A 26,718-nucleotide genomic window follows, 5' to 3' on the forward strand; every position below is an offset into this window, starting at 1 on the left:
AACATTATTGATGTTTTATGTTAATTAAAAATATCCTAAAGATTGATTCCATACAGTCCTTTAGAAACATGTCAAACGATGTAACGGAACTTCTCGAGTTTTTGTCTGGACGAAGTGCCTGCGCCTCATGAAGATGGATTACTGGGCTGAACACGCTAACAACAAGTGGCTATTGGGACATAAATTATGGACTTTATGGAAATTTATGGAACAGATCAGTCATTTATTGTTGAACTGGAATTCCTGGGAGTGCCTTCTGATGAAGATCATCAAAGGTAAGTGAATGTTAACTAGTCTGTTGACTCCAAAATGGCAGATATTCCTCTGGCTGTTTTGGGTTCTGAGCATCATTCTTTTTTAAAAATCTGACACAGCGGTTTCATTATGGAGAAGTCAGTCTTTAATTATGTGAATAACAGTTGTATATTTTATATAAATATGCACATTATCGAACAAAACATAGATGTATTGTGTAACATGATGTTCTATGAGTGTCATCTGATGAAGATCATCAAAGGTTAGTGATTAATTTGATCTATATTTCTGCTTTTTGTGACTCCTATATTTGGCTGGAAAAATGGCTGTGTTTTTTTGACTTGGCTATGACCTAATATGTTGTGCGTCCGCTGTAAAGCATTTTTTAATTTTTTAAATCGGACACGACGGGTAGATTAACAAGATGTTCATCTTTCATTTGTTGTATTGGACTTGTTAACCTTTTAGGGATAGTGGGCAGCATTTTCACTTTGGATGAATTGCATGCCCATAGTGAACTGCCTCCTACTCTGTCCCAGATGCTAATATATGCATATTATTAGTAGTATTGGATGGAAAACACTCCTAAGTTACTAAAACGTTGTGAATGATGTCTGTGAGAAAAACAGAACTCATAGGGCAGGCACATTTCCAAACAGGAATTGGAAATTCTGGGGCTGGTTGATTTTCATCGCCTATTCACATCCCAGTAAGACATGGATCTGTTCGCACTTCCTACGCCTTCCACTAGATGTCAACCGTCAGTAGAACGTGGAATGAAGCCTCTAGTGTGATGTGGGACCGGATGGGAGGGAAATTAGTCAGTGGTCTGGCAGAATGCCAGTTCCTGGTTACGTGCATTACTCTTGATATGGCCATTCCATTACTCTGTAGACAAAAATGAATGCTCCGGTTGGAATGTTATTGGATATATATGATAATAACATCCTGAAGATTGATTCTCTACTTAGTTTGATTCTCTACTTAGTTTGACCAGTTTATTCCACCTGGAATATAACTTTTTTAAGTTTTCGTCCGAGTTCGTCTGGACTGGCGCAAGCTTTTGGGCATGTGAGCTAAATGTGCTAGAAAAAGTAGATAATTGGACATTATCGAACAAAACAACGATTTATTGCAGAACTAGGAATTCTGGCCCTGCATTCTGATGAAAGATCATCAAAGGTAAGGGAATATTTATGATGTCATTTCGTATTTCTGTTGACTCCAACATGGCGAAGAAATGTGTATTTCTGACCGTGTCTCAGATGATTGTATGCTTTTTTCATAAGTTTAAAAAAAAATTGACACAGCGGTTGCATTAAGAACAAGTGTATCTTTTAATTATATGTAAAACATGGATCTTTCGTCAAAGTTTATGATGAGTATTTCTGTTATTTGACGTAGCTCTCTGTAATTACTCTGGATATTTTGGAGGCATTTCTGAACATGGCGCCAATGTAAACCGAGATTTGTGGATATAAATATGCATATTATCGAACAAAACATAAATGCATTGTGTAACATGATGTCCTATGAGTGTCATCTGATGGAGATGATCAAAGGTTAGTGATTCATTTTATAACTAGTCTAAGAGTAATGTAAGATCCCAGGATAACTAGTCTCAGAGTAATGTAAGATCCCAGGATAACTAGTCTCAGAGTAATGTTAGATCCCAGGGGAGAGAATAAAGTAGACGGCACGCGTCAAACATTTGATTTATGACCCATATTTGGGCATCCTGGCGGGAACTGATCACGTGCTTATGCCCATATATGAGCATCCTGGTTAGAGGGTGTGCTAATTTATGCATATATTGTATCGATTCCTTTGAAGTTGATGATTGATGTCTAGGGACCTCTTTGAACTGGGGGATGTGTTTGAACATTTCAAAGAGTATGCCCCCCCCCACCTCCCTGTTTTATTGACCTTAGGGCTGTTGTCTATGAAGCAGGAATGTCCGGGGTATTGTGTGTGGCAGACGCATTATAAATAAAGCCCAGAACAAGACATGCAGCCCCAGAACAGTAAACAAGAATTTAAAAATAAAACCCAGAATATTAAACAGAAAAATATGTCTCCTAGGCCAATTCTCGGGGTGCTATGTGGCTCATGTCATGAACCCAATGACAAAAGCCTGGAGGATGTTTTGTGTGAGACCCCAGAATGTTTTAAAGGAGTTTTGGGTACGAGTGAGGGACATATGTCTTACATATTCCAACCTGAGGAATCTACGGTTAAGATATTCACAGACAGCGGCCACAAACCCCTTTATCAGGCAAAAACCGGGAGTTTCTCCTGCGCTACAGATGAGAGAATGGCTTAAGATTGAACAGGCCCTGAGCGGTACAACTCTGCCCGGATAAACCCTGGAGGAACTGGTCTGCGGACGCAGTGATCTGAAGGCCATAAGAATCACTTCAATGGCGTATACCTCTGACTTCAGTGACAATTTTAGCATGTGAACAATTTGATAGTGGAAATGCGACGAAATCTTTCAGTTCATATGCATTTTCCAAACATGCAAGGATGTAAACTTTTTTTTATGCCTGTTTTCAGTTTTAAATGGCGTGATTATAATATCTTCATAACACTTATGAATAAGCTGGACAGTCTTTTCCAAAATCGTGAACAATTACGGCGATGGCCGTGGTTATCGTTGAGACAAACACAGGACTCACAGGCCAGAAGGCAGATCTTTCCCTGGAGTGAAAACGTACGGAGCTTTGATGGAGCGTGCAAGTGTCTTGGCGATGGTGAATTGGAAACGGATAATGGTCAGGGCTAACCAGGACATATACCTGTAAGAAAGGAATAGTAAAAAGGTTTAATTATAATGCGTGTTAAAATGTATGTACTAAATATTTTGGAATTAAATCAATGGTTTTAAAATTGTATCTCACCCTTTAACGAAAGGGGATATCTCGTTCTCTCACTGTCTCTCACTGTCTGTCGTGGAGAAATGCAATTTCTTAAAAAAACAATGTATTATTTGATAGTCTTTTCTACAATGGTATGTTATAAACATTACAGGTTATTAAAGTTTGTAATGATGTACAACTGTAGGCCGCCAATGGTTTCACATAAATTACTCGTACATGTTTAAATATTGCGTAGTAAAATTGGGTAATTAATTCTAACATGTCTTTAAAAAGTTTGTACTAAATATTTTGGAATTGAATAACAGGAATTTAAAACAGTATCTCACCCTTTAACGATAGGAAAATGTATTTTACATCATCACCAAGCATGACCCAGGAGAAAAAGACATGGAAAAGCAGGGTGCCAGCGTGGGTGTGCGTGTGCCGAGCCAGGAGGTGTGTGTTTAAATAAAAAAGGGGTGTGTGTTCAACAATGCCCAGGCATCTGCACTCAAGGCCCTTTCTCTCTGTAGGGGATCGTTTGAAACCAAGGTTTGCACTATCATGCATACAGCATGTCCAGATATCTGCCTTACCCCCCATCAAAAAGTGTGACGGCGTCTCTTAAAATGGGCACTTTCGATTCATTAACACACAGGTCTTTCAAATCTGAATTTAAATTCAAACACCCCAGAAAGAATACAGTATGTCTAGACCGACCCCGGGGTTAAACAATGTTATTTCTAATCAGCGCCCGGTGCCCCCGCCCCGGTCTAAATCAAAAAGGCAGTACATGCATACAAAATGTCTCGAACATCCCCTCATGTTGTTTGAATTCACTGCCTTTTGTTCTCTAAAACATTCTGGGGGTATTCCAGCCCCATTTTATGACATACAGGATATCGCCCGGAAAAATGCCACCACGGCATGTAAACTCATTCCTTACTATCTCTAGTTAGGGACACAATCAGGCGCTCCATGGACACGGTATGAAGTCATTATTTATATATATATATATATACTATTAGTTATACATAGTTTTATTATTTATAACATTTTTAGGCTTGAATATGTTAAAACAAGGACAAATAATGTTTTTTCAGACTCCCACGAGACCGGCCCTGCAGAATCGGGAATGCTTGATGAAAAAAGTCACACACACGTTTCTGCGATTCTTCAGAACAGCCCGCACCAAAAAAAGACGAGGTATTATAACTATGTATTGTTAATATATAGTATTATACCTGAAATGTATTTGATATTTTATGTATCTAACATATTTTTATATTTAATAACCTATTTTGTATGTATTATTTTCTATCAGACTCCTCCCCGGTGTATAACGGCACAGAAGGCCGTTATACACCGGGCAGGGGGATTCCGGCTCACCGAACATTCCCAATGAAACAACCAAAGCGGAAGATATCCCTGTTTAGAAGGAAATTTCAGAGGCAGACGATCGGCTATTATGTGATGCAGCCAACCTTCTAGCCAATTCTATGGTGGCAACATCCGGATCTGAAATTGAAAAACCTTGCTCGTTCTGTCTTTTCCAGGGCTTTGAAATCGAGGAAGGTTTTGCTACACAAACGACTGAGGGTTTTACTTGAGAGACAGTACCGAGACGATCTCTCATTCTGGCATAGAACAATTCCACGAATGTTAAACAGCAAACCGATGAAAAAACGCGAATACATGCGCTAAAATCATATATGTAACACGGATCATTCCAGAATTACCCAAGAACGCACATCCTTAATTATCCAAATGGCAGAGCCACCAGACCAAGTTGAGACAGTTGAAAGCCTCTTATCACAGATACCGCCAGAACTCCTAGAAATTATTAATCGTATGAACGAGGCGGGGGTAACAGACATAATACTGACAGACTAAAGCATATTATCACAGATTCCAGCCTAACTCCTAGAAATTATTAATCGTATGAACGAGTCAGGGACGCCCGATGAAAACCTGTTATCACAGATTTCCGAAGTGCTCATATCCCTAATTAATCAGATGAACAGGAGCCAGACATCTTCGACATCCCACACACCATCTTCGACATCCCAACCGTTAATGCCCATGTCCGTAGAGTCTGAAACGCAACACAATGTTTTGGGGGAATTGGAAAATTGTCTAATAAATTAGGCAGGAGATGGTATGGTACACACAATTAATCTTCTCCTTTCCCCCTTCTGATGACCAGGTGGCGAATCGCATCTCTGCATGTCTGGCAGACATATCAGTGTGGATGACGGATCACCACCTCAAGCTGAACCTCGGCAAGACGGAGCTGCTCTTCCTCCCGGGGAAGGACTGCCCGTTCCATGATCTCGCCATCACGGTTGACAACTCCATTGTGTCCTCCTCCCAGAGCGCTAAGAACCTTGGCGTGATCCTGGACAACACCCTGTCGTTCTCAACTAACATCAAGGCGGTGGCTCGTTCCTGTAGGTTCATGCTCTACAACATCCGCAGAGTACGACCCTGCCTCACACAGGAAGCGGCGCAGGTCCTAATCCAGGCACTTGTCATCTCCCGTCTGGATTACTGCAACTCGCTGTTGGCTGGGCTCCCTGCCTGTGCCATTAAACCCCTACAACTCATCCAGAACGCCGCAGCCCGTCTGGTGTTCAACCTTCCCAAGTTCTCTCACGTCACCCCGCTCCTCCGCTCTCTCCACTGGCTTCCAGTTGAAGCTCGCATCCGCTACAAGACCATGGTGCTTGCCTACGGAGCTGTGAGGGGAACGGCACCTCAGTACCTCCAGGCTCTGATCAGGCCCTACACCCAAACAAGGGCACTGCGTTCATCCACCTCTGGCCTGCTCGCCTCCCTACCACTGAGGAAGTACAGTTCCCGCTCAGCCCAGTCAAAACTGTTCGCTGCTCTGGCCCCCCAATGGTGGAACAAACTCCCTCACGACGCCAGGACAGCGGAGTCAATCACCACCTTCCGGAGACACCTGAAACCCCACCTCTTTAAGGAATACCTAGGATAGGATAAAGTAATCCTCCTCACCCCCTTAAAAGATTTAGATGCACTATTGTAAAGTGGCTGTTCCACTGGATGTCATAAGGTGAATGCACCAATTTGTAAGTCGCTCTGGATAAGAGCGTCTGCTAAATGACTTAAATGTAAATGTAATGTAATGTAATGTATTGATAGAAGTGTCCTGATTGTGTATCAAAATAAATTCAACAATACAGAGATTCGACAGTTTTTCAAATTCATATGGGTGAATCAGAATCTTGACTATGCTGTGTTTTACGTAATGATATTGGACACTCTGAACGATCTGTTAGACGGCAAGAGATTACGTGATGTCTTACAGTTGGAAATTTGTGGAGATAGCCTGCATAACACGGTGTCTCTTATTTTACCCAATGGCGAAGCAGATCGTGAACAATTTATCGCACTGCTGGAACGCCTTGTTCAGTCAAATTTATCCGTCATAGCAGATCGGACCCTCGAGCTTGTAGTGCAAATAATACGGCAACCCCAGGGCGGAGGGGGTCAGAGAGGGAAGCTTGATATTTCCCTCTATACCATTTGTATTTCATTAACCTTTGACTATTGGATGTTCTTATAGGTACTTTAGTATTGCCAATGTAACAGTATAGCTTCCGTCCCTCTCCTCGCTCCTCCCTGGGTTCGAACCAGGAACACATCGACAACAGCCACCCTCAACGCAGCATTACCCATGCAGAGCAAGGGAAACAACCACCCCAAGGCTCAGAGCGAGTGACTTTTGAAACGCTATTAGTGCGCGCTAACTAGCTAGCCATTTCACTTTGGTTACACCAGCCTCATCTTGGGAGGTGTTAGGCTTGAAGTCATAAACAGCGCAATGCTTGACGCACAACAAAGAGCGGCTGGCAAATCGCACAAAAGTGCTGTTTGAATGAATGTTTACTCGCCTGCTTCTGCCTACCACCGCTGAGTCATATACTTAGATACTTGTATGCTTGTATGCTCAGTCAGATTATATGCAACACAGGGCACGCTAGATAATATCTAGTAATATCATCAACCATGTGTAGTTAACTAGTGATTATGATTGATTGTTTTTTATAAGATAAGTTTAATGCTAGCTAGCTACTTACCTTGGTTTACTGCATTCGTGTAACAGGCAGTCTCCTTGTGGAGTGCAACGAGACAGGTCGTTATTGCGTTGGACTAGTTAACTGTAAGGTTGCAAGTTGGATCCCCCGAGCTGACAAGGTGAAACCCACCTTTCCTAGTCCCTCATTGAAAATAAGAATGTGTTCTTAACTGACTTGCCTAGTTAAATAAAAGGTATAAAAATATATATAGAAAATACAAATTAAAAAATATATAAAAGAAAAATCGGCAAATCCGTGTCCAAAAATACCGATTTCCGATTGTTATGAAAACTTGAAAATCGTCCCTAATTAATCAGCCATTCCGATTAATCAGTCGACCTCTAGAACAGTGTAAAGATGTTTATAGGAAGCATCTGACTGCTGAACAGAGTAAAGATGGTGTTCTAACGAGGAAATGGTGTTCTAACAAGGATATGGTGTTCTAATGAGGAAATGGACTGGGTACTGTCGCCGGAAGCTCTGGACTAGGTACTGTCTCTGGAAGCTCTGGACTAGTGGACTGCCGAGTTGCACTGGATACCTGGTGCGTGGTGCCGGTACCGGGCTGGTGACACGCACCCCAGGACGAGTGTGGGAAGCAGGCACAGGATACGTGGAGACGCATTGGAGATCTGGGACGTAGAGCTGGCTCAATGCGTCCTGGCTATATGCCCATTCTAGCCTGGCAAATGCGAGGAGCTGGAATAGAGCACTCCGGGCTATGAATGCGAACTGGAGACACTGTGCGCATCTCTGCATAACACGGTGCCTGACCAGTAACACGCGCCCCACAGTAAGCACAAGGAGTTGGCTCAGGTCTCCAACCTGACTCAGCCAATCTCCTCGTGTGCACCCCCCAAAACATTTCTTGGGGCTGCCTCTCGGGCTTCCGTGCTAGCCCTGTCCCCTTATATCGTTGTCGTTCCTGCTGCGCTGTTTCTACCTTTTTCCATGGCAGAGTCCTGTCCCCTCGGTACTTCTCCTCTTAGTATCGCCATTCCGCTTTCACTGCCTCTATCTCCTCCTTAGAAAGGCGATACTCCCCCGGCTGCGTCCAGGGTCCTGCTCCCTCCAGTATTTCCTCCCATGTCCATACTGACTGCTCCTCCTGAACACGCTGCTTGGTCCTTTTATGGTGGGTTCTTCTGTCACGGTCGTTGTATGGAGGAGACCAAGGCGCAGCGTGGTAAGCGTATATATAATATTTTAATTAAAGAAAGGACACTGAACAAACTATCAAAACAAAATGTGAAGCTAATATGGGTGGTGCAGACAGGCAACTAAACATAGACCAAGAACCCACAAAATACCCAAGGAATATTGTTACCTAAATATGGTCTCCAATCAGAGACAACAATAAACAGCTGCCTCTGATTGGGAACCAATTCAGGCCACCATAGACCTACATAAACCTAAAAAATACAAAAACTAACATACCCACCGTAGTCACACCCTGACCTGACCAAAATAAAAAAGTAAAACAAAGATAACTAAGGTCGGGGTGTGACACATGGTGTTCTCGCGCCACTTCTGGACAAGACGATTGGCCCAGTTTATCTCAAATTGTTGTTCCGGTTGCGCTTCGACAAGAAATACTGAGGTTGGCTCACTTTGGTAGTATGGCAGGTCATCTTGGGGTCAACAGATGTCTGAAACAGGATGTTGTGGCTCACTGTAAATCCTGTGGCGTTTGCCAGCGGACAGGTAAACCGAACCAAGCCATACCAGTTGCACCTTTGCAGCCTCTTCCTGCTTTTGACAAACTTTTCAGCAGGGTTCTGGTGGACTGTGTTGGTCCTTTGTCCAAAGCCAAGAGTGGTATTTCAGTTAACTAGTGATAGACTATTTATAATGCAGACATGATATAGTAGTTCATATGCATCTAGTTGAGTGACATTTTTGGCTTGGATGTAAAAAACAACAACCACACTTTCATACATTTCAGCACAGCAGGCCAATTAGTTCTATGCTCAGGTGGGCGCTCCCTCAACATTATCAGGACAGAGAAACCAGACACGCGCCCCCTCAACATTATCAGGACAGAGAAACCAGACACACGCTCCCTCAACATTATCAGGACAGAGAAACCAAACACGCGCTCCCTCAACATTATCAGGACAGAGAAACCTGACACGCGCCCCCTCAACATTACCAGGACAGAGAAACCAGACACACGCTCCCTCAACATTATCAGGACAGAGAAACCAAACACGCGCTCCCTCAACATTATCAGGACAGAGAAACCAGACACGCGCCCCTCAACATTATCAGGACAGAGAAACCTGACACGCGCCCCCTCAACATTATCATGACAGAGAAACCAGACACACGCTCCCTCAACATTATCAGGACAGAGAAACCAGACACACGCTCCCTCAACATTATCAGGACAGAGAAACCAGACATGCGCCCCTCAACATTATCAGGACAGAGAAACCAGACGTGCTCATTGCTCACATGGAGAACTCCAAACAAAAAGACAAAGAAAAAAATGGACGAATCTTGTAAATGATGGTTTTGAAATAAACCAAAACTGGTTTCTCACAAGTGGAGCAGGTTTTGAACAGACAACGTTTCCACTCCGAGAATGACAACGGTAAATGACTGTAATTAATACATGCATTAACAGAAATGAATGTAACCAAATGACAGGAAGTAACGGTACATTTACTACTGGTAACATTTGTAATGGGGAATTGATCAAATAAACTCAATCAATTCACACATTGAAACAATGAAGGAGCAAGAATTGGTGGAAGCCAGCACCACCACACAACCCTTCCCTTCTTCTTGTCTCAACATTTTAAATTATACTCAAATTATACTTCACACATATTTGAGATGCTTTTCACTGACTGCCGCAACTCAATAATCAGCGAAGCCTATTGCCACACGCACTGCCCAAATAGGCATAAGCCTACAAGCTTCATTATGGGGTAGTGTGGTGTCAATATACGATTTTGGAAGTCTTTAACTGTATCAAAGTCTGTGGCCTGTGATGTTGGGACAAATGATAGTCCCTTATTATACAAGAGACAAAATTCACAAATTCTGCAGCACAACTGCAGAGTCATGTCTTAAGTGTAAAACTAACAATGACTCAATAATCCTTCTGGGAATGTTATGACATCATAAAGTTATGGGAGGAGTTAGAATGTTGGCTGTCAGAAGTACAGTTATACAATGTAAAATGACTTTTAATCCGTCTGTCTGTATATTTCAAGATATGGCATATGAGGATGCAATGAGATACCCGAAGGTTGGATGATACTTTTCTAATCAGTCATCTTAAATATTATAGTTAAAACCTGGAAATCAGCCAATCCTCTATTGTTAATTCAATAGAATGGTAAAATGCTTTATTATCTAAAAGTTGAAAGTGAGTGGGCGACGGAGAGAAATAAAATGGTGCTGATGCAGGCGCTTGAGATGGAGGTGTGTTCTAGTGGGTCTGTGCAGGTGTGATGTAGTTAATGGAGATGGGGCTGTGTTCTAGTGGGTCTGTGCAGGTGTGATGTAGTTAATGGAGATGGGGCTGTGTTCTCGTGGGTCTGTGCAGGTGTGATGTAGTTAATGGAGATAGGGCTGTGTTCTAGTGGGTCTGTGCAGGTGTGATGTAGTTAATAGAGATAGGGCTGTGTTCTAGTGGGTCTGTGCAGGTGTGATGTAGTTCATGGAGATGGAGGTGTGTTTAATGTTTGCAAGCTTAAGCTAGATATCGACCTAGTGTGACCTTCCTGGTCCCTCAAGTCCGTGAGTCAACACAGGAAGGTGCAATGGATGGATAGTTAATTTATTTCCAAAGCTGCAATGATGGGACACATACAGTATGGATGAATGATCAGTAGTGACAGGATATAAATAGCACTCCCACAACAATTCTTCATAAATCTGCCCTATAATACTGACAAAAAAACAGTTGAAATGTCTATCAAAGTTATTGTGATCATATAGTGGATTTAACGATTTCTACTCATTCATAATTTACTATAATAAAAATAAATACATTAATTCCATGTGTCTCATATTCACTGCATCAGAATAAACTGTCATCCATTATAGTATCAAAAATTATCAAATTAACCCGAAAGATTACTCAATGTCCCCCTCTGGTGGCGAAGAAGTATCATATACATAAACTAACAAAACCTGGTGATCATGAGTTTATAAAACCTATACTTTATACATTTTTAATAAATTACCTGCATTGATGAGACAGTGTGGATGAACGATCAGTAGTCGACAGGGTAAAAATGGCACTCCTAAAGAAGATGCATTTTCTAGTTTGCTACCAACTTGAAAGAGGAAACTTTAGCATAAAACCCACATGGAAATCTGAGATTCGGCAAGAAACATATAAAGAGAGGTTTATTTGACGCCAAACCAACAACAGTAGTTACTCAAACATAAATAGCTAATGTATGATTTAAAAGTTGGATTTTATGATGTAATATCAACGTTATACATTTCCATCCCATGACCACTCAATTTTCAAATTCTCCAAAAATCTGCAGTGCAGGTGAATCCCATACCTTTATCACTGAGTGTAATGTAAACACACGAGAAGCGCAGCAGTCTAAGGTACGGCATCTCAGTGCGAGGGGCGTCACTACAGCCCCTTGTTCAAAACCAGGCTGTATCATAACAAGCCGTGATTTGGAGTCGCATAGGGCAGCGTACAATTGGCCCAGCATCGTCTCTGGGTTAGGGTTTGGCAGGGGCAGGCCGTCAATGTAAATAATAATTTGTTCTTAACTGACTTGCCTGGTTAAATATATTTTAAAAATGTAACTTCATAACACCGTTACACTGGCATACAAACGCAGAAGCAGAGTTGATCATCCATATGACGTGAGGAAATACAGCATTGTGGGTAGTTTGCAAAGAGTTCGCAAAATAAATGAATAAATATGTAATAACCCAAAAACATAACTGTTTGTACTTATAGCTAATCACATCGTGTCTACAGCTAGCTTACTAAGTCTTTAACCACACTGTATTGTTACACTGGTGAGTAAAAACTCATGATTCCTACACTTTAACTTGTTATCTGAAGATAAAATATACATTTTACTCAACTGCGTTACCCACTCCAGTCAGCAGATGGCGGTCTGCGAATTTAAGGCGATGCTGTTGGTGTGACGTATAATCTAGTGGACGGGACGCTTCTTCCAACAGCTTTAAGAAGCAATAATTTGTTAGTGTGACACCTCGGTAGCTTGCTAGACAAAAAAAGCTGAACCAATAAAGCTCTTTAAAAGCTTTCGTGTTTATTAGCTGCTGTGTTTTAACCCCACGTTTGTCGTTTAGTTAGTTATCCGATTTGATTTCATATTTACGGTATTGTTATTAGTCAGCGAGCGGTCTGGTTAAATTAGCATTAGCCTAGCTAACATCTCCGACCATGCGGTCACTAAGCCACTATCCTGCTAAAGAAGAGGGAGATATCACATTAAAACAAGAAGTAGAGGGTGAGGCCGTTACTGTGAAAGAAGAGGAAGACGCGTTCAGAGTGTTAGAGGAGGATGTTACAGGAAAAGAAGAGGATTATGCAGTTTATGGCGTGAAAGAGGAGGTGACTCTTACATCGAAAAAGGAGGAGGAAGAAGATGATGAAACTGGATATCTGGGCCCTGTTTCCCAAACGCATCTTAAGGCATCCAATGGTTCTAACGATGAATTTAGCCATAAGATGGTTTTGAGAAACCGTTCCCTGATTAACACTAGTAAGTACTGTCTTAAAAACAAGAGACACAAACGCTGCAGTTGAGCTGATTGGTGTTAAAGCAGAAATCTGCAATTGCTACATCCATATTGTGACTTTTAAATTATTTATTTATAGCCATTGATTCTTGAATATAACACATGCTTTATGAGCTTAGTTCAACTGTTGTACCCCATCAGATCCCCAAATAAGCTTTTTTTTTACTATAACGTTTAGAAACAATGTACATCAACACTGTATAGCCTCAACATGGTTAAAACGTGGTTAAAACTATAATGTTGATATCATGGATGGTCAGTCCTTGCATCCATAGGTCTGTCTGTCTGTAGTTACATTTCTCCAACCCCATAATAATTGTATTACCAAAACAGTGGTGGAATGACAGTTTTGTTATTGTTTGAACTGCAGATTTGAACAGCAACAAAATGGCTGCCCAGAGACCTGGTTTGGTAAACAGCTGAGGGGTGGAGGAAGGAGACGTGTAACCACTCAAATTCATAGAGAATGATATCGTAGAAACCGTAACCCAACACCTCGCGACCTCGTCACGAACTTCAGACGCCACATGGTGTAACAGTTATAAGGTGTTGGCTTGACAGTCGCTAGACCCAGGTTTTAGTTCAGCTCAGGGCTACCCCCTGAATTCACTACACTATGAATACAAGGACTGGCCATCTGTGATCTCATAATGATAATTTAACCAGGTTTCTAGGCTATATAGTATATTCTAGAATTCATCCGTGATGTCATAGTGATAGTTTAACCAGGTTTCTAGGATATATAGTATATTCTAGAATTGCCAGTGGTAGATTTCCTGTGTGGGTCAAATTATTAGAGCTGTTGATAAGTCATTGTATCATATTCAGCCCCCAAAAATGTAATGCCCTTACAATAAAAGCAAGAAACGTTTGTTTTAAACCCTTCTCAAAGTTGGCACCTTGACGGATTTGTAAAAAATGGTTTGTCGTGAAACACTATTTTTTTATTCATTTAAATGTAACCTTTATTTAACTAGACAAGTCAGTTAAGAACAAATTCTTATTTACAATGCCTGCCTACCCTGGATGACTCTGGGCCAATTGTGCGCCGCCCTATTGGACTCCCAATCACAGCCTTTCATGATACAGCCTGGATTTGAACCAGTGTGTCTGTAGTGATACCTCAAGCACTGAGATGCCGTGTCTGCTGTGCCACTCGGGAGCCCCAGAATCATGTTCCAGTACTGTCCCCAACTAGAATACATCTTGGTCAACCAAGATGTATTTGGTTGACCACTGCGACCTGTTTGCTCTTGTCAGCTGGCCCTCCCTACAAACTCGTTGCCAAACCCACTGGCTCCAGGTCCTCTCTAAGTCTTTGTTAGGTAAAGTTCCCTCCTTATCTCAGCTCGCTGGTCAGCATAGCAACACCTCCTCTGGCCACCTTTCCTTCCAGTTCTCTGCTGCCAATGACTGGAAGGAATTGCAAAATTAGCTGAAGTTGGAGACATATATCTCCCTCACTAACTTTAAGCATCAGCTATCTGAGCAGCTTATCGATTGCTGCAGCTGTACACAGCCCATCTGTAAATAGCCCATCCTACTGCCTACCTCATCCCCATGTTTTTATTTACTTTTGTTGCTCTTTAGCACACCAGTATTTCTACTTGCACATCTATCACTCCAGTGTTAATTTGCTAAATTGTAATTACTTCGCTACTAAGGCCTATTTATTGTCGTGCCTCCTTACTCCATTTGCACACACTGTATATAGATTTTTCTATTGCGTTATTGACTGCACGTTTGTTTATCCCACGTGTAACTCTGTGTTGTTGTTTTTGTTGCACTGCTTTGCTTTATCTTGGCCAGGTCTTAGTTGTAAATGAGAACTTGTTCTCAACTGGCCTACCTGGTTAAATAAAGGTGAAATACAAAAAGTCTTAACTTTATTGACAACACCCAAATGTATACAGTCATTAACGCTGTTCTTCAATAGTTACACATAATTCTTAATACTGTAGCAAACATTATATTAAACAGGACATTCAAACGAGCCTTACAATTATAATTCAAAGTAGTGTGAAATGTACTGATAAGCAACCTGGAAATGGATGTTACTCCCCTGAGTTTTCCCCCATTCACATTCAGAATACATTGTGAAAAACTAAAATCTTTGCTCGCCATTTTTGCACCAGGCAGATATAGTACATCCATAACTATCGGTTTCCTCATCAGCAGGGAGGAGTTTCTGCAATCAAATTGCCCTTGTGCCGCAATTTTGGCAAACACATAAAGGGGCCTATATTGGAGGCCAAAAGTCATCTTGCACACTGCTTAGAGTTTCAACAACACAAATAACTCTAGTCTACAATCATCCATGTTACTACCTATGTGAAAACAAGACAAAATATGACTGTTCTTGCTCATTTTAAGACAATTCATTACAGACGCCAACAGCAAAGCCATCATATTGTACAACAATCGACATCACCTTTTACTGTGGATTACTGCTGTTGTGGGCCTTTAATCATCTGTCTGACTTTGTTGTTCACACAGGAGAGAGACGGGACTATCGTGGATCCTCTGGGGAGCCTCAACAACTTCATGATGCTGTGGCAGAGAAGAGTCTCTCCAGATCAGAACACCTCAATAAACACCTGCAGAGACCCACAGGGAAGAGAACTCACTGCTGCTCTGACTGTGGGAAGAGATTCACCTCATCATGTGGGAAGAGGTTTACTCAGTCAACCGGCCTGATATCACACCAGAGAATACACACCGGAGATAAACCTTATTGCTGTGTTCAATATGGCCATCTGACATCACACAAGAGAACACACACAGGAGAGAAATCATATAGCTGTAATCAGTGTGGGAAGAGTTTTACTGAGTCTGGGGCTCTGACTAAACACCAGAGAACACACACAGGAGATACACTTTATAGGTGTGATCAATGTGGGAAGAGTTTTGCTACATCTGGTTGTTTGACTATACACCAGAGAATACACACAGGAGAGAAACCTTATGCCTGTGATCAATGTGGGAAGAGTTTTACTCAGTCAACCAACCTGATATCACACCAGAGAACACACACAGGAGAGAAACCTTATGCCTGTGATCAATGTGGGAAGAGTTTTACTCAGTCAACCAACCTGATATCACACCAGAGAATGCACACCGGAGAGAAACCTTATAGCTGTGGTCAATGTGGAAAGAGTTTTACTACATCTAGCTATCTGACTCTACACCAGAGAATACACACAGGAGAGAAACCTTATAGCTGTGGTCAATGTGGAAAGAGTTTTACTACATCTAGCTATCTGACTCTACACCAGAGAATACACACAGGAGAGAAACCTTATATCTGTGTTCAATGTGGGAAGAGTTTTGGTCGATCTGGCCATCTGACATCACACCAGAGAACACACACAGGAGAGAAACCATATAGCTGTGATCAGTGTGGGAAGAGTTTTACTGAGTCTGGGGGTCTGACTAAACACCAGAGAACACACACAGGAAATAAACCTTATAGCTGTGATGAATGTGGAAAGAGTTTTACTACATCGACCCATCTTATTACACACCAGAGAACACACACAGGAGAGAAACCTCATAGCTGTGATCAATGTGACAAGAGATACTCTGATAAAAGACATCTGATCAAACATCAGAAAAAACATACATGAGGGAGTTGTTTCATGATATCAATAAAATATCCCACTTAGCAAAATGTAATTGAAAAGAGGTTGAAAGTAAGACTAAGTCCGAAGTCCAATATACATTCGGTTGAAAGTGAAAGTTGAGAAGATGTTTTTCTGGTCATTTAACTTAATTTCAATGTACTTGCAGCCTATACACATGGACACAGTATAATAAATTAGTATATAATCAATATTAATAACAATCTTACCATCACTCCAGTATTTCTGGACGACATTCAAGTGCTAATTGTCTTTATTCCACTACTGAAGAAGCATGACTCAATCACCACCTTCCGGAGACACCTGAAACCCCACCTCTTTAATACCTAGGATAGGATAAAGTAATCCTTCTCACCCCCCCTAAAAATATTTAGATGCACTATTGTAAAGTGGCTGTTCCACTGGATGTCATAAGGTGAATGCACCAATTTGTAAGTCGCTCTGGATAAGAGCGTCTGCTAAATGACTTAAATGTAAATGTACTCATATTTCAAATATTCAGCCTGACAAAATATACATGTTTTATTATTCCATTCCTCACCACTAAGTGAATTATTCCCAATATATATTAACAAAGGAGTGTACATTTGGTTTTGATAATTCATATTTACAATTCATGTAACATTTAGTAATCATCATTATTTATGCAACCAACTGACACTTGTTGGCTACAATTATATTGACATACTTGCCCTGCTTTTAAAATATCAGAGTTAATTCTCAGATGTGCCAACCCAAATGTACTATAGCATATAGCATGCCATTGGGGACTGGGCCCTGATCCAATAACATGCCTATCTAGTGAACCCTGAAAAGAGAGAGAAGCTCTGCAGTGAGGTGGAAAGTTACTACGGATATTGCAGGAGTTTCCTCTTGAAATCAGACATGTCCGTGGTAAGGACAACTTGGTTGCTGATTGTCTCAAGGGTGGGAAGTCAAGAAATAATTGTGTTTTTCATTTAACCAGTACCATGATCACAATTTATTTTGACACGTTTTTCGGTGTTGGAGATGGGTTTTATCTCTTATTCTTTTCTGTATTTTGTTGAAACTGAATTGTTGGTGAGGGGCTCGTAAGTAAGCATTTCACTGTAAGGTCTACACCTGTTGTATTCAGCACATGTGATTTGAGTTTATTGTAGGTTCCTTCCAAGGGGACGATAGTTCTAGAAGCTAGTGAGTTTTAGGATTCTATTCAACGAAAAAGGAGAAAAGATACGATTGTATATTATTATTTAGAAATACGTGTTTTTTTCTTGTTTTTAATTGTTGAAAGCCAGTAGACACCATGTTTATATTGATGAAAGTAAAGCATTGTAGTTGATTATAATGTGAAATGGAAGTTGTTTTCTTGTCAGTTGTTCAACTGAAATGTGTCAAAGGCACACCGATTGGTGTCACCCCGTTAGTCAGTTTGTGTTACATCTGTGCTGGCTTGTCCATCTCGTTAGTGGGAAGGTGTTTCACCTGAGCTGGTCCAGGTTCTATTTAAGAGTGTCTGGCCCAGTGCTCCAGTTGTCTTGATAGATGTGGAGAGTCAACACCTTCAGTTGCTCCATCTTCGTCCTATTAAAGATGTTTTCATTTCAGGTTGAAGGTAGGATAGGAGGGAGAGTTTTTTCATTTTTCATTTTTTGTTTCTATAGGCTTCTGTGTAAAAGAGAGCTTTTTTTGTGAAGATGGCACAGAAAAATCCCCACATAGGGGTACCTGGGATTGGTCTGGTTAATACCGTGAGGTTCTCTTGGACAGATAAGGAGAAGGAGCCCTGGGGAGAGAGACATTCGGGAGAAATGTTCTGATGGGATGCCTACAGCTGGAAGTAAAAGATGTACTATGCCTTCAAGGGAATCCCATCGAGAAATGTAAAGGATATGATGTGACGTTACAAGTGGAAGAAAAACACGACGAAGTTATGAAGAAGGTGAGAGAAGGAAAAGGAGCGAAACCCCTGTGCCATTACACGGTGACCAGCCTGGCAAGTAACAACTTCAGGGTGGTCACCGTAACCATGTACAATCCGCATGTGAAGGATGAAGAGGTGAGGGCCTTTCTGGGGAGATATATGGACAATGTCTCCTCAGCGAGGTACCTCAGGGACTCCCTGGGTTTCTGGAACGGAAAGAGAGGTTTCCAGTCGTTACTCAGGGAGTCCCCGAAGAGTGTGGATGGCTACCTCCATCCTCCGGCGATGTTCTCCCTGGGGGCTGACAGGGGAACACTCTACTATGCACGTCAGCCCCCGTTCTGCAGGCGTTGTATGGCCTACGGCCATACCCTGGCCTCGTGCAGTAACAAGAAATGTTGGTTTTGTGGGTCGGAAGAGCACGAGGACAGGGAGTGTGACGAGCCCAAGGCTTGCCACGGGTGTGGCTCCAGAGAACACCTGTGGCGTGATTGCCTGGCTCGTCACAGGTCATACGCGTCTGCAGCTGGGGGAGCGGGGGATGGGAAGAGGAAAGAAAGGACGCGTGCGGATTGTACGGATGGCACAGGGGAAAAGACGGCAAGAGAAGCGGATGGGAAGAAGGAAGAGGCCAGAAGACAGAGGAGTGAAGATGGAAAGAAGGAAAAAAGAAGGAGAGAAGAAAAAGAAGGCGGAAGAACGGGAAGGAGCGGAGAAGAGGGAGAGTGGGACAGTGACGGGGACGGAGGGAGGTGTGGAGATGGGAGGGGGAGATGGGGGAAAGGAGTGGGGGACAGCCTGCCAAGTTTCTTTGAGGACGAGACAAGGGAATTGGTGGAGGGGTTAGTGGGGATGGGACATTGTGTCTCCCCGCTACCTCCTTCACCAAAGAAGAGGGGAATTTTGGCAGGTAGTGAGAGGGGGGCTACATTGGCCTCCGTGTTTGCCTCAGCCCCTTACATCCTAGTGGGGATGACTCCAGTGAGGGTCTGTGGACGGTGTGCTAGAGGGATCCCAACTCCTGTGTGAGGAGTTGGGGTCCCCTACATACGGCCCCGAGGCAAACAGGGAAGGGGGGAGGGTGGGTGGTGGTGAGAAACCCAGGGTGCAGGGCACCCTGCCTAACACACTGCCTGCATCCTGGGTTGGGGAGATGGAGGAGGACGGGGGGCGTCAGGAGTGGAGAGGACGTCCCCGCTGGTGGAGAGGGACCAGGGAGCATCGGGTGAGTCTCCTGGTTTTTCTTTGGTTTTTGGGGTTTATTTGTTGTAAATTATTAAATGAATAGTTCTGTTTCTTTTTTTAGTCTAAATGTTAGGGGTTAAGGGATAATGTTAAAAGGAGGTCGGTTTTTTGTTATTTAGAGGGTGTGGGGTTTGATTTCTGTTTTTACAGGAGGTTCACCTGAGGGATGGTGGAGATGTGTGTAAATTTAGGAGGGAGTGGGATAAGGGGGAAGCTTTTGGGGGCATAGGAGGGGTGCACTCAACAGGAGTAGGGATTCTGTGTGGGAATAGAGAGGTTAAGGTAGAGAGCACTTTTGTTATAATGCAGGGTAGAGTATTGGGGATAGATGTAAAGTATAGAGAAGCTAGATATAGGTTAATTGGGGTGTATGGGCCACAGGTGGCGGCAGACAGGAGGGAGATGGTGGACTGTCTGGCGCCCCTGTGTGTTACAAACAGGCACTTGGTGATAGGAGGGGATTTTAATATAGATTTAGGGGTAGGTGGTGATAGCAGTGCAGGCACCATCACTGGGCTAATGGCTTGCTATGGTCTGGTTGATGGTGGCCTGCACACTACTCCGGCAATGGTCGGTCCTACATGGCGCAACTCCAGGGGGGTTGCGCGGAGGCTCGACTACATTTTTGTATCCAGGTTTTGGGTCAGTTGTCTGGGCGGCTGGTGCCTGTTTTCTTCACGGATCACGACGGGTGTTCCTGCAGGTAGGGTCGCCAGTCTGCCTCTTCGGTAGGGGGTACTGGAAGTTAGATCGGGATATACTGGAGGAGCAGGCTTTCGTTGACGCATTTTTTGTTTCTTTCGGTGCTTGACGGCCTTCGGTCCATGTGCGAGGGGTGTTAGAGTGGTGGGATTTAGTTAAGGTGAGGATTAGGGCTTTTATAATAGGATATTGTAGAAGGAAAAAAAGGGAGGAAAGGAGGGAGGTGGATCGTATCCAAAGGTTAATTGAACTCGAGTACGAGGCAGGCAACCTCGGCGGGTCGATTGACTGGGAGAGATTCGCAGCCCTAAAGGCGCAGCTCAGGGAGCTGCAGGAGCAGAAGGCTCGAGCTTTCCTGGAGCGTGCGCATAGTGGCTTTCTAGAACATAATGAGACTTGTTCCGCTATGTTCTTTAAGTCGGTTAGGGCCAGGCAGAGTAGAAGGGCTTTAGAGAAGAAGATGGTAGTGTAGTAAGTAAACCAGAGGAGACGGTCAGGGTGACAACTGAACATTTCCGAGGTTTATTTAAGGAAAGGGAAATAGATGTAGAGCAGGGAAATGTGTTTTTAGAACACTTGTCCCGGCGGTTGCCAGAGGACATTAGAGACGTGATGGAGGCCCAGATCTCACAAGAAGAGGTTCAGAGCGCTCTTAGGAGGATGGGTAAAGGGAAGGTGCCTGGGATGGATGGGCTGCCGGCTGAGTTTTACCTCAAGTTTTGGGGTATACTTGGTCCAGTGGTCCTCGAAGTCTTGAAGGCCATCCTTGAGACGGTGGTCCCGGGGGATCAATGGCTGTTGGTGTGCTGTCACTTCTTTATAAGAAGGGGGAAGCAACTGACCGTGGCAACTGGTGGCCGTTGACCATGCTGTGTGTAGACTACAAGATTCTTGCAAAGGTTTTAGCAGACCGGTTGCGCACAGCCCTTCCCTACGTCGTCCATGAGGATCAGACGTGCGCGGTAGAGGGCCGCTCAATAAGATGGAACCTACAGTTGATCAGGGACTCCATCGCCTGGGTTGAAGATAGAGGGCTGCCTTCAATGGTAGCAGCGCTAGATCAGGCGAAAGCCTTTGATCGCGTGAATAGATATTTTCTATTCAGGGTCTTAGGTAGATTAGGATTTGGGGAGAAGTTTATAGGATGGATCCGTACATTATATGTCGGAGCGGGGTGTCGAGTTAGTGTAAATAGTCACTTAGTTGACGTTTTTGACCTATCGTCTGGGGTCAGGCAGGGATGCCCACTCTCGGCTCTCCTCTTCGTTCTGTACATGGAGCCTCTGGGGGCTGCCATTAGGGCAGACACAGGGGTGGAAGGCTTGTTGATCCCTGGAAGTGGTGGGCTGCGTGTTAAGATGACGCAGTACGCTGACGACACTTCCTTGCTGTTGTGCAAGGACTCGTGCCTGACAAGGTCCCTTGCCATCTTTGGGGATTTCACCCGAGCGTCGGGAGCAGTTCTGAACCATGCAAAGTCTTCCGTCAAGTTTTTCGGAAGATGGCGCGGTAGAACGGATGTGCCTGGGGGGTTATCTCTCTGTGAGGGGGCCCTGAGGATTCTCGGGGTCCATTTTGAGACCGGCTCATTTTGAGACCGGCTCAGCGATACGCTAACGTATCGCAGTGGTACAGAGGAAGCTAGCAATGTGGAAGGCTAGGTATTTGTCTTTTATGGGCAAAGTCCTGGTCCTAAAGGTGGATGTGTTGCCGTCTCTTTTGTATTTGGCGTACATCTACCCATTGCCGGCTTGTCTGAGGTGGCCTCTAGTGAGGCTTGTGTTTCAGTTTATGTGGAGTGGCAGGTGCGAGTGGGTCGCCAGGGCACGCATGATCTATCCCATCGGGAGGGAGGTAGGGGGGTACCACATTTCCCCCTCAAGCTGGACTCAATTTTTGTTTCTTTCTTGTTAGCGGAGCTTGCTCAGCCAGTGATACACCCGTCCGGTTACCTCCTGCGGGTGTTTTTCTCGTATGCGAGAAGCATAATGGTGTGGTCTAACACGGGTCCTCGGGCGGAACAGCTGCCGTGGCACTTTGGTCATGCGGCCAAGTGGCTGCGTGCGCACCCTGAGGTTGAAATTGCCCGAGTAGGTTTAGATCACAGGCACCTGTATGAGGAGGTCAGGCAGGCAGGGAGTCCTGCGCCCGTAGCGGGCATCTCGTCAGTGGTCTGGGAGGGAGTGCAGGCGCGGGGCCTGGACAACAGGCTCAAGGACCTGAATTGGTTGAGCCTCCACAAGTGCTTGCCGGTATGTTCCATCTTGTACCGGTATAGTTTGGTGCAATCCCCCACCTGTCCAAGATCCTCTTTTGGCAGGGAGGAGACTGTGTGCCATGTCTTTTGGGACTGTGCCTTTGCCGGAGTAGTATGGGCTAGGGCACGGGTGTTGTTAGGTTTGGTAAAGGGGGATTTTGTATTGACGTGGGCCAGGTTAGAGAGGGGTGTAGGGAGAGCGAGAGGGACGGATAGGGACAGGTTTCTGCTCTGGCTTCTCATGAGTCTTTAAACGGGGGCTGTGGGAAGCAAGGCAGAACATGGTGAAGACAGGGAGAGATTGGGGGTGGAAGGGATAGTGAGGAGGGTGGAAGGAGATTTGGGGGAGGATGAAGACGGAGGGAGAGGAAGTGGGGGCAGCATGCTGCTCGGGAGAGGTGGAAGGGGGGTTTAGGACTGGGTGTCATTTAGATTTGTAAGAGGATAGATTAGGGACGGGGAGATAGGGAAAGGTATTTTGTAGGGTGACGGGGAGGGAAGATGCTCCCTTGAGGTTTTGTTTGGGGTTTATGTTTAGTTTTAATTAGTTTAATTAAAATATCATTATTTGAGTATGTATGTAAATTATGAGTTGTAAAGAATGAATGGTAATAAATTATTTTAACCACCTTTTTTGTTTGCTTCCTGTCTTTAAGTTTTGTGTGGGTTTTTCCTTTGTTTGCCTCTTCTTGGGCAGATTTAGTGGGTCTCATGGTGGGTGTCTTTTATGTCCCAGTTGTTGTTACCAGTCACTTTTCAATTTTCAGTCGATGCCCCCAGTGTCTTTCATAGCCCCTCCTAAAAAATAAGTTATATTTTGGGTTGGATATAGCATCATATTGTTAATATTTGAATCAGTGGCATTTCCCTAAAATTATTCTTTAAGTTGTTGTTCTTTGTTTTTTATCCTCAATATTTCTGTTTATTTTTCTGTGAAGCCATTGTGTTGCATCCATGTCTGACATTGGGCAGCAGCCTAGTGATTAGAGCATTGGACTAGTAATCCCCGAGCTGACAAGGTACAATTCTGTCGTTCTGCCCCTGAACAAGGCAGTTAACCTACTGTTCCTAGGCCGTCATTGAAAATAATAATTTGTTCTTCTTCAATTAAGGTACAATTTAAAAAAAATGTGCTGTATAAATAAAGCTTGATTTGATTTGAACATATTGCAAAACCAATTAACCCAATGACTGACCAATCAACAGACTCTTGGTCCCTCTTAGTATGAAAATCAGTATCACTTTTCAAGCCTGCTGAAGGCGTGGTGGAGTGGTAAACACCACCCCCGGCTCTACCAGGGGCTTGAGGTGGTCTCCCACAGCTCTGCTTATGTCATGTTCTGTGGCCTTGCCATTCCATTTCTTGACTGCCCCTGCAACACAGAAAGAAACACATTTAGTAATATTATATAAAACACTCAAAAGTTATGGATATGGAGCATCCACAGCTTCTGTTACACCTGGCACCTAAATGTCAAATCAAAATCAAATCAAATGTTATTTGTCACATACACATGGTTAGCAGATGTTAATGCTAGTGTAGCGAAATGCTTGTGCTTCTAGTTCCGACAATGCAGTAATAACTAACAAGTAATCTAACTAACAATTCCAAAACTACTGTCTTATACACAGTGTAAGGGGATAAAGAATATGTACATAAAGATATATGAATGAGTGATGGTACAGAGCAGCATAGGCAAGATACAGTAGATGGTATCGAGTACAGTATATACATATGAGATGAGTATGTAAACAAAGTGGCATAGTTAAAGTGGCTAGTGATACATGTATTACATAAGGATGCAGTAGATGATATAGAGTACAGTATATACGTATGCATATGAGATGAATAATGTAGGGTATGTAACATTATATTAGGTAGCATTGTTTAAAGTGGCTAGTGATATATTTTACATCATTTCCCATCAATTCCCATTATTAAAGTGGCTGGAGTTCAGTCAGTGTCAGTGTGTTGGCAGCAGCCACTCAATGTTAGTGGTGGCTGTTTAACAGTCTGATGGCCTTGAGATAGAAGCTGTTTTTCAGTCTCTCGGTCCCAGCTTTGATGCACCTGTACTGACCTCGCCTTCTGGATGATAGCGGGGTGAACAGGCAGTGGCTCGGGTGGTTGTTGTCCTTGATGATCTTTATGGCCTTCCTGTAACATCGGGTGGTGTAGGTGTCCTGGAGGGCAGGTAGTTTGTGAGTGCTTTTGGTGACAAGCCGGATTTCTTCAGCCTCCTGAGGTTGAAGAGGCGCTGCTGCGCCTTCTTCACGATGCTGTCTGTGTGAGTGGACCAATTCAGTTTGTCTGTGATGTGTATACCGAGGAACTTAAAACTTACTACCCACTACTGTTCCATCGATGTGGATAGGGGGGTGTTCCCTCTGCTGTTTCCTGAAGTCCACAATCATCTCCTTAGTTTTGTTGACGTTGAGTGTGAGGTTATTTTTCTGACACCACACTCCGAGGGCCCACACCTCCTCCCTGTAGGCCGTCTCGTCATTGTTGGTTATCAAGACCACTGTTGTGTCGTCCACAAACTTGATGATTGAGTTGGAGGCGTGTGTGGCCACGCAGTCGTGGGTGAACAGGGAGTACAGGAGAGGGCTCAGAACGCACCCTTGTGGGGCCCCAGTGTTGAGGATCAGCGGGGTGGAGATGTTGTTGCCTACCCTCACCACCTGGGGGCGGCCCGTCAGGAAGTCCAGTACCCAGTTGCACAGGGCGGGGTCGAGACTCAGGGTCTCGAGCTTGATGACGAGCTTGGAGGGTAATATGGTGTTGAATGCCGAGCTGTAGTCGATGAACAGCATTCTCACGCAGGTATTTCTCTTGTCCAGGTGGGTTAGGGCAGTGTGCAGTGTGGTTGAGATTGCATCGTCTGTGGACCTATTTGGGCGGTAAGCAAATTGGAGTGGGTCTAGGGTGTCAGGTAGGGTGGAGGTGATATGGTCCTTGACTAGTCTCTCAAAGCACTTCATGATGACGAAAGTGAGTGCTACGGGGCGGTAGTCGTTTAGCTCAGTTACCTTAGCTTTCTTGGGAACAGGAACAATGGTGGCCCTCTTGAAGCATGTGGGAACAGCAGACTGGTATAGGGATTGATTGAATATGTCCGTAAACACACCGGCCAGCTGGTCTGCGCATGCTCTGAGGGCGCGGCTGGGGATGCCGTCTGGGCCTGCAGCCTTGCGAGGCTTAACACGTTTAAATGTCTTACTCACCTCGGCTGCAGTGAAGGAGAGACCGCATGTTTTCGTTGCAGGCCGTGTCAGTGGCAATGTATTGTCCTCAAAGCGGGCAAAAAAGTTATTTAGTCTGCCTGGGAGCAAGACATCCTGGTCCGTGACTGGGCTGGGTTTCTTCTTGTAGTCCGTGATTGACTGTAGACCCTGCCACATGCTTGTATTCGGTCATGTTGCCAGACACCTTGCCCTGATTAAAAGCAGTGGTTCGCGCTTTCAGTTTCACGCGAATGCTGCCATCAATCCACGGTTTCTGGTTAGGGAATGTTTTTATCGTTGCTATGGGAACGACATCTTCGACGCACGTTCTAATGAACTCGCACACCGAATCAGCGTATTCGTCAATATTTTTATCTGACGCAATACGAAACATGTCCCAGTCCACGTGATGGAAGCAGTCTTGGAGTGTGGAGTCAGCTTGGTCTGACCAGCGTTGGACAGACCTCAGCGTGGGAGCCTCTTGTTTGAGTTTCTGCCTGTAGGCAGGGATCAGCAAAATGGAGTCGTGGTCAGCTTTTCCGAAAGGGGATGCACAAAAGTCACAGTGTGCTACATTAGGTTTATATCCTGCAGGATGGGCATTGTTTTCGGAATTTCAGTCTGGCCACCGGATATGCATAAGCAATGTAAAAGATGGGGTGAATGAGTGGGTAAAAGTATATTTGACACAAATTACCTATATAATATCAAAGAACAAATGTGTGTGCCTGAGGGGAAATCAACTTTCATACAGCAA

The 26,718-nt window shown here is 43.9% G+C and overlaps 3 protein-coding genes across 6 annotated transcripts in view; 1 reads left to right on the plus strand and 2 right to left on the minus strand.

The window, feature by feature from the left end:
* LOC118365099 (zinc finger protein ZFP2-like) overlaps nucleotides 1-26,718 on the minus strand; it is a 323,918-nt gene that overhangs the window by 250,905 nt on the left and 46,295 nt on the right. The window lies entirely within an intron of this gene.
* LOC118365129 (zinc finger protein 501-like) overlaps nucleotides 1-26,718 on the plus strand; it is a 309,516-nt gene that overhangs the window by 99,949 nt on the left and 182,849 nt on the right. The window contains exons 1-2 of one of the 4 annotated variants that reach the window (XM_035748102.2): nucleotides 12,406-12,945; nucleotides 15,479-16,795. The exons of 1 other annotated variant lie outside the window; for it this stretch is intronic. In XM_035748102.2, the coding sequence (XP_035603995.2) occupies nucleotides 12,624-12,945; nucleotides 15,479-16,608 (1,452 nt within the window). In that variant the 5' untranslated portion in view covers nucleotides 12,406-12,623 and the 3' untranslated portion in view covers nucleotides 16,609-16,795. Of the gene's footprint in view, nucleotides 1-12,405; nucleotides 12,946-13,352; nucleotides 13,760-15,478; nucleotides 16,819-26,718 lie in introns of those variants that run through there. 2 more of the 4 variants (XM_052490227.1, XM_052490224.1) reach the window with 2 other exon arrangements.
* LOC127914403 (uncharacterized) overlaps nucleotides 22,561-26,718 on the minus strand; it is a 38,539-nt gene continuing 34,381 nt past the window's right edge. The window contains exon 2 of the mRNA XM_052490256.1: nucleotides 22,561-22,772. Coding sequence (XP_052346216.1) covers nucleotides 22,578-22,772 — 195 coding nt within the window. The 3' untranslated portion in view covers nucleotides 22,561-22,577. The remainder of the gene's footprint in view (nucleotides 22,773-26,718) is intronic.

This window comes from Oncorhynchus keta, chromosome 32 (assembly GCF_023373465.1).
Source record: "Oncorhynchus keta strain PuntledgeMale-10-30-2019 chromosome 32, Oket_V2, whole genome shotgun sequence".
NCBI lineage: Eukaryota > Metazoa > Chordata > Actinopteri > Salmoniformes > Salmonidae > Oncorhynchus > Oncorhynchus keta.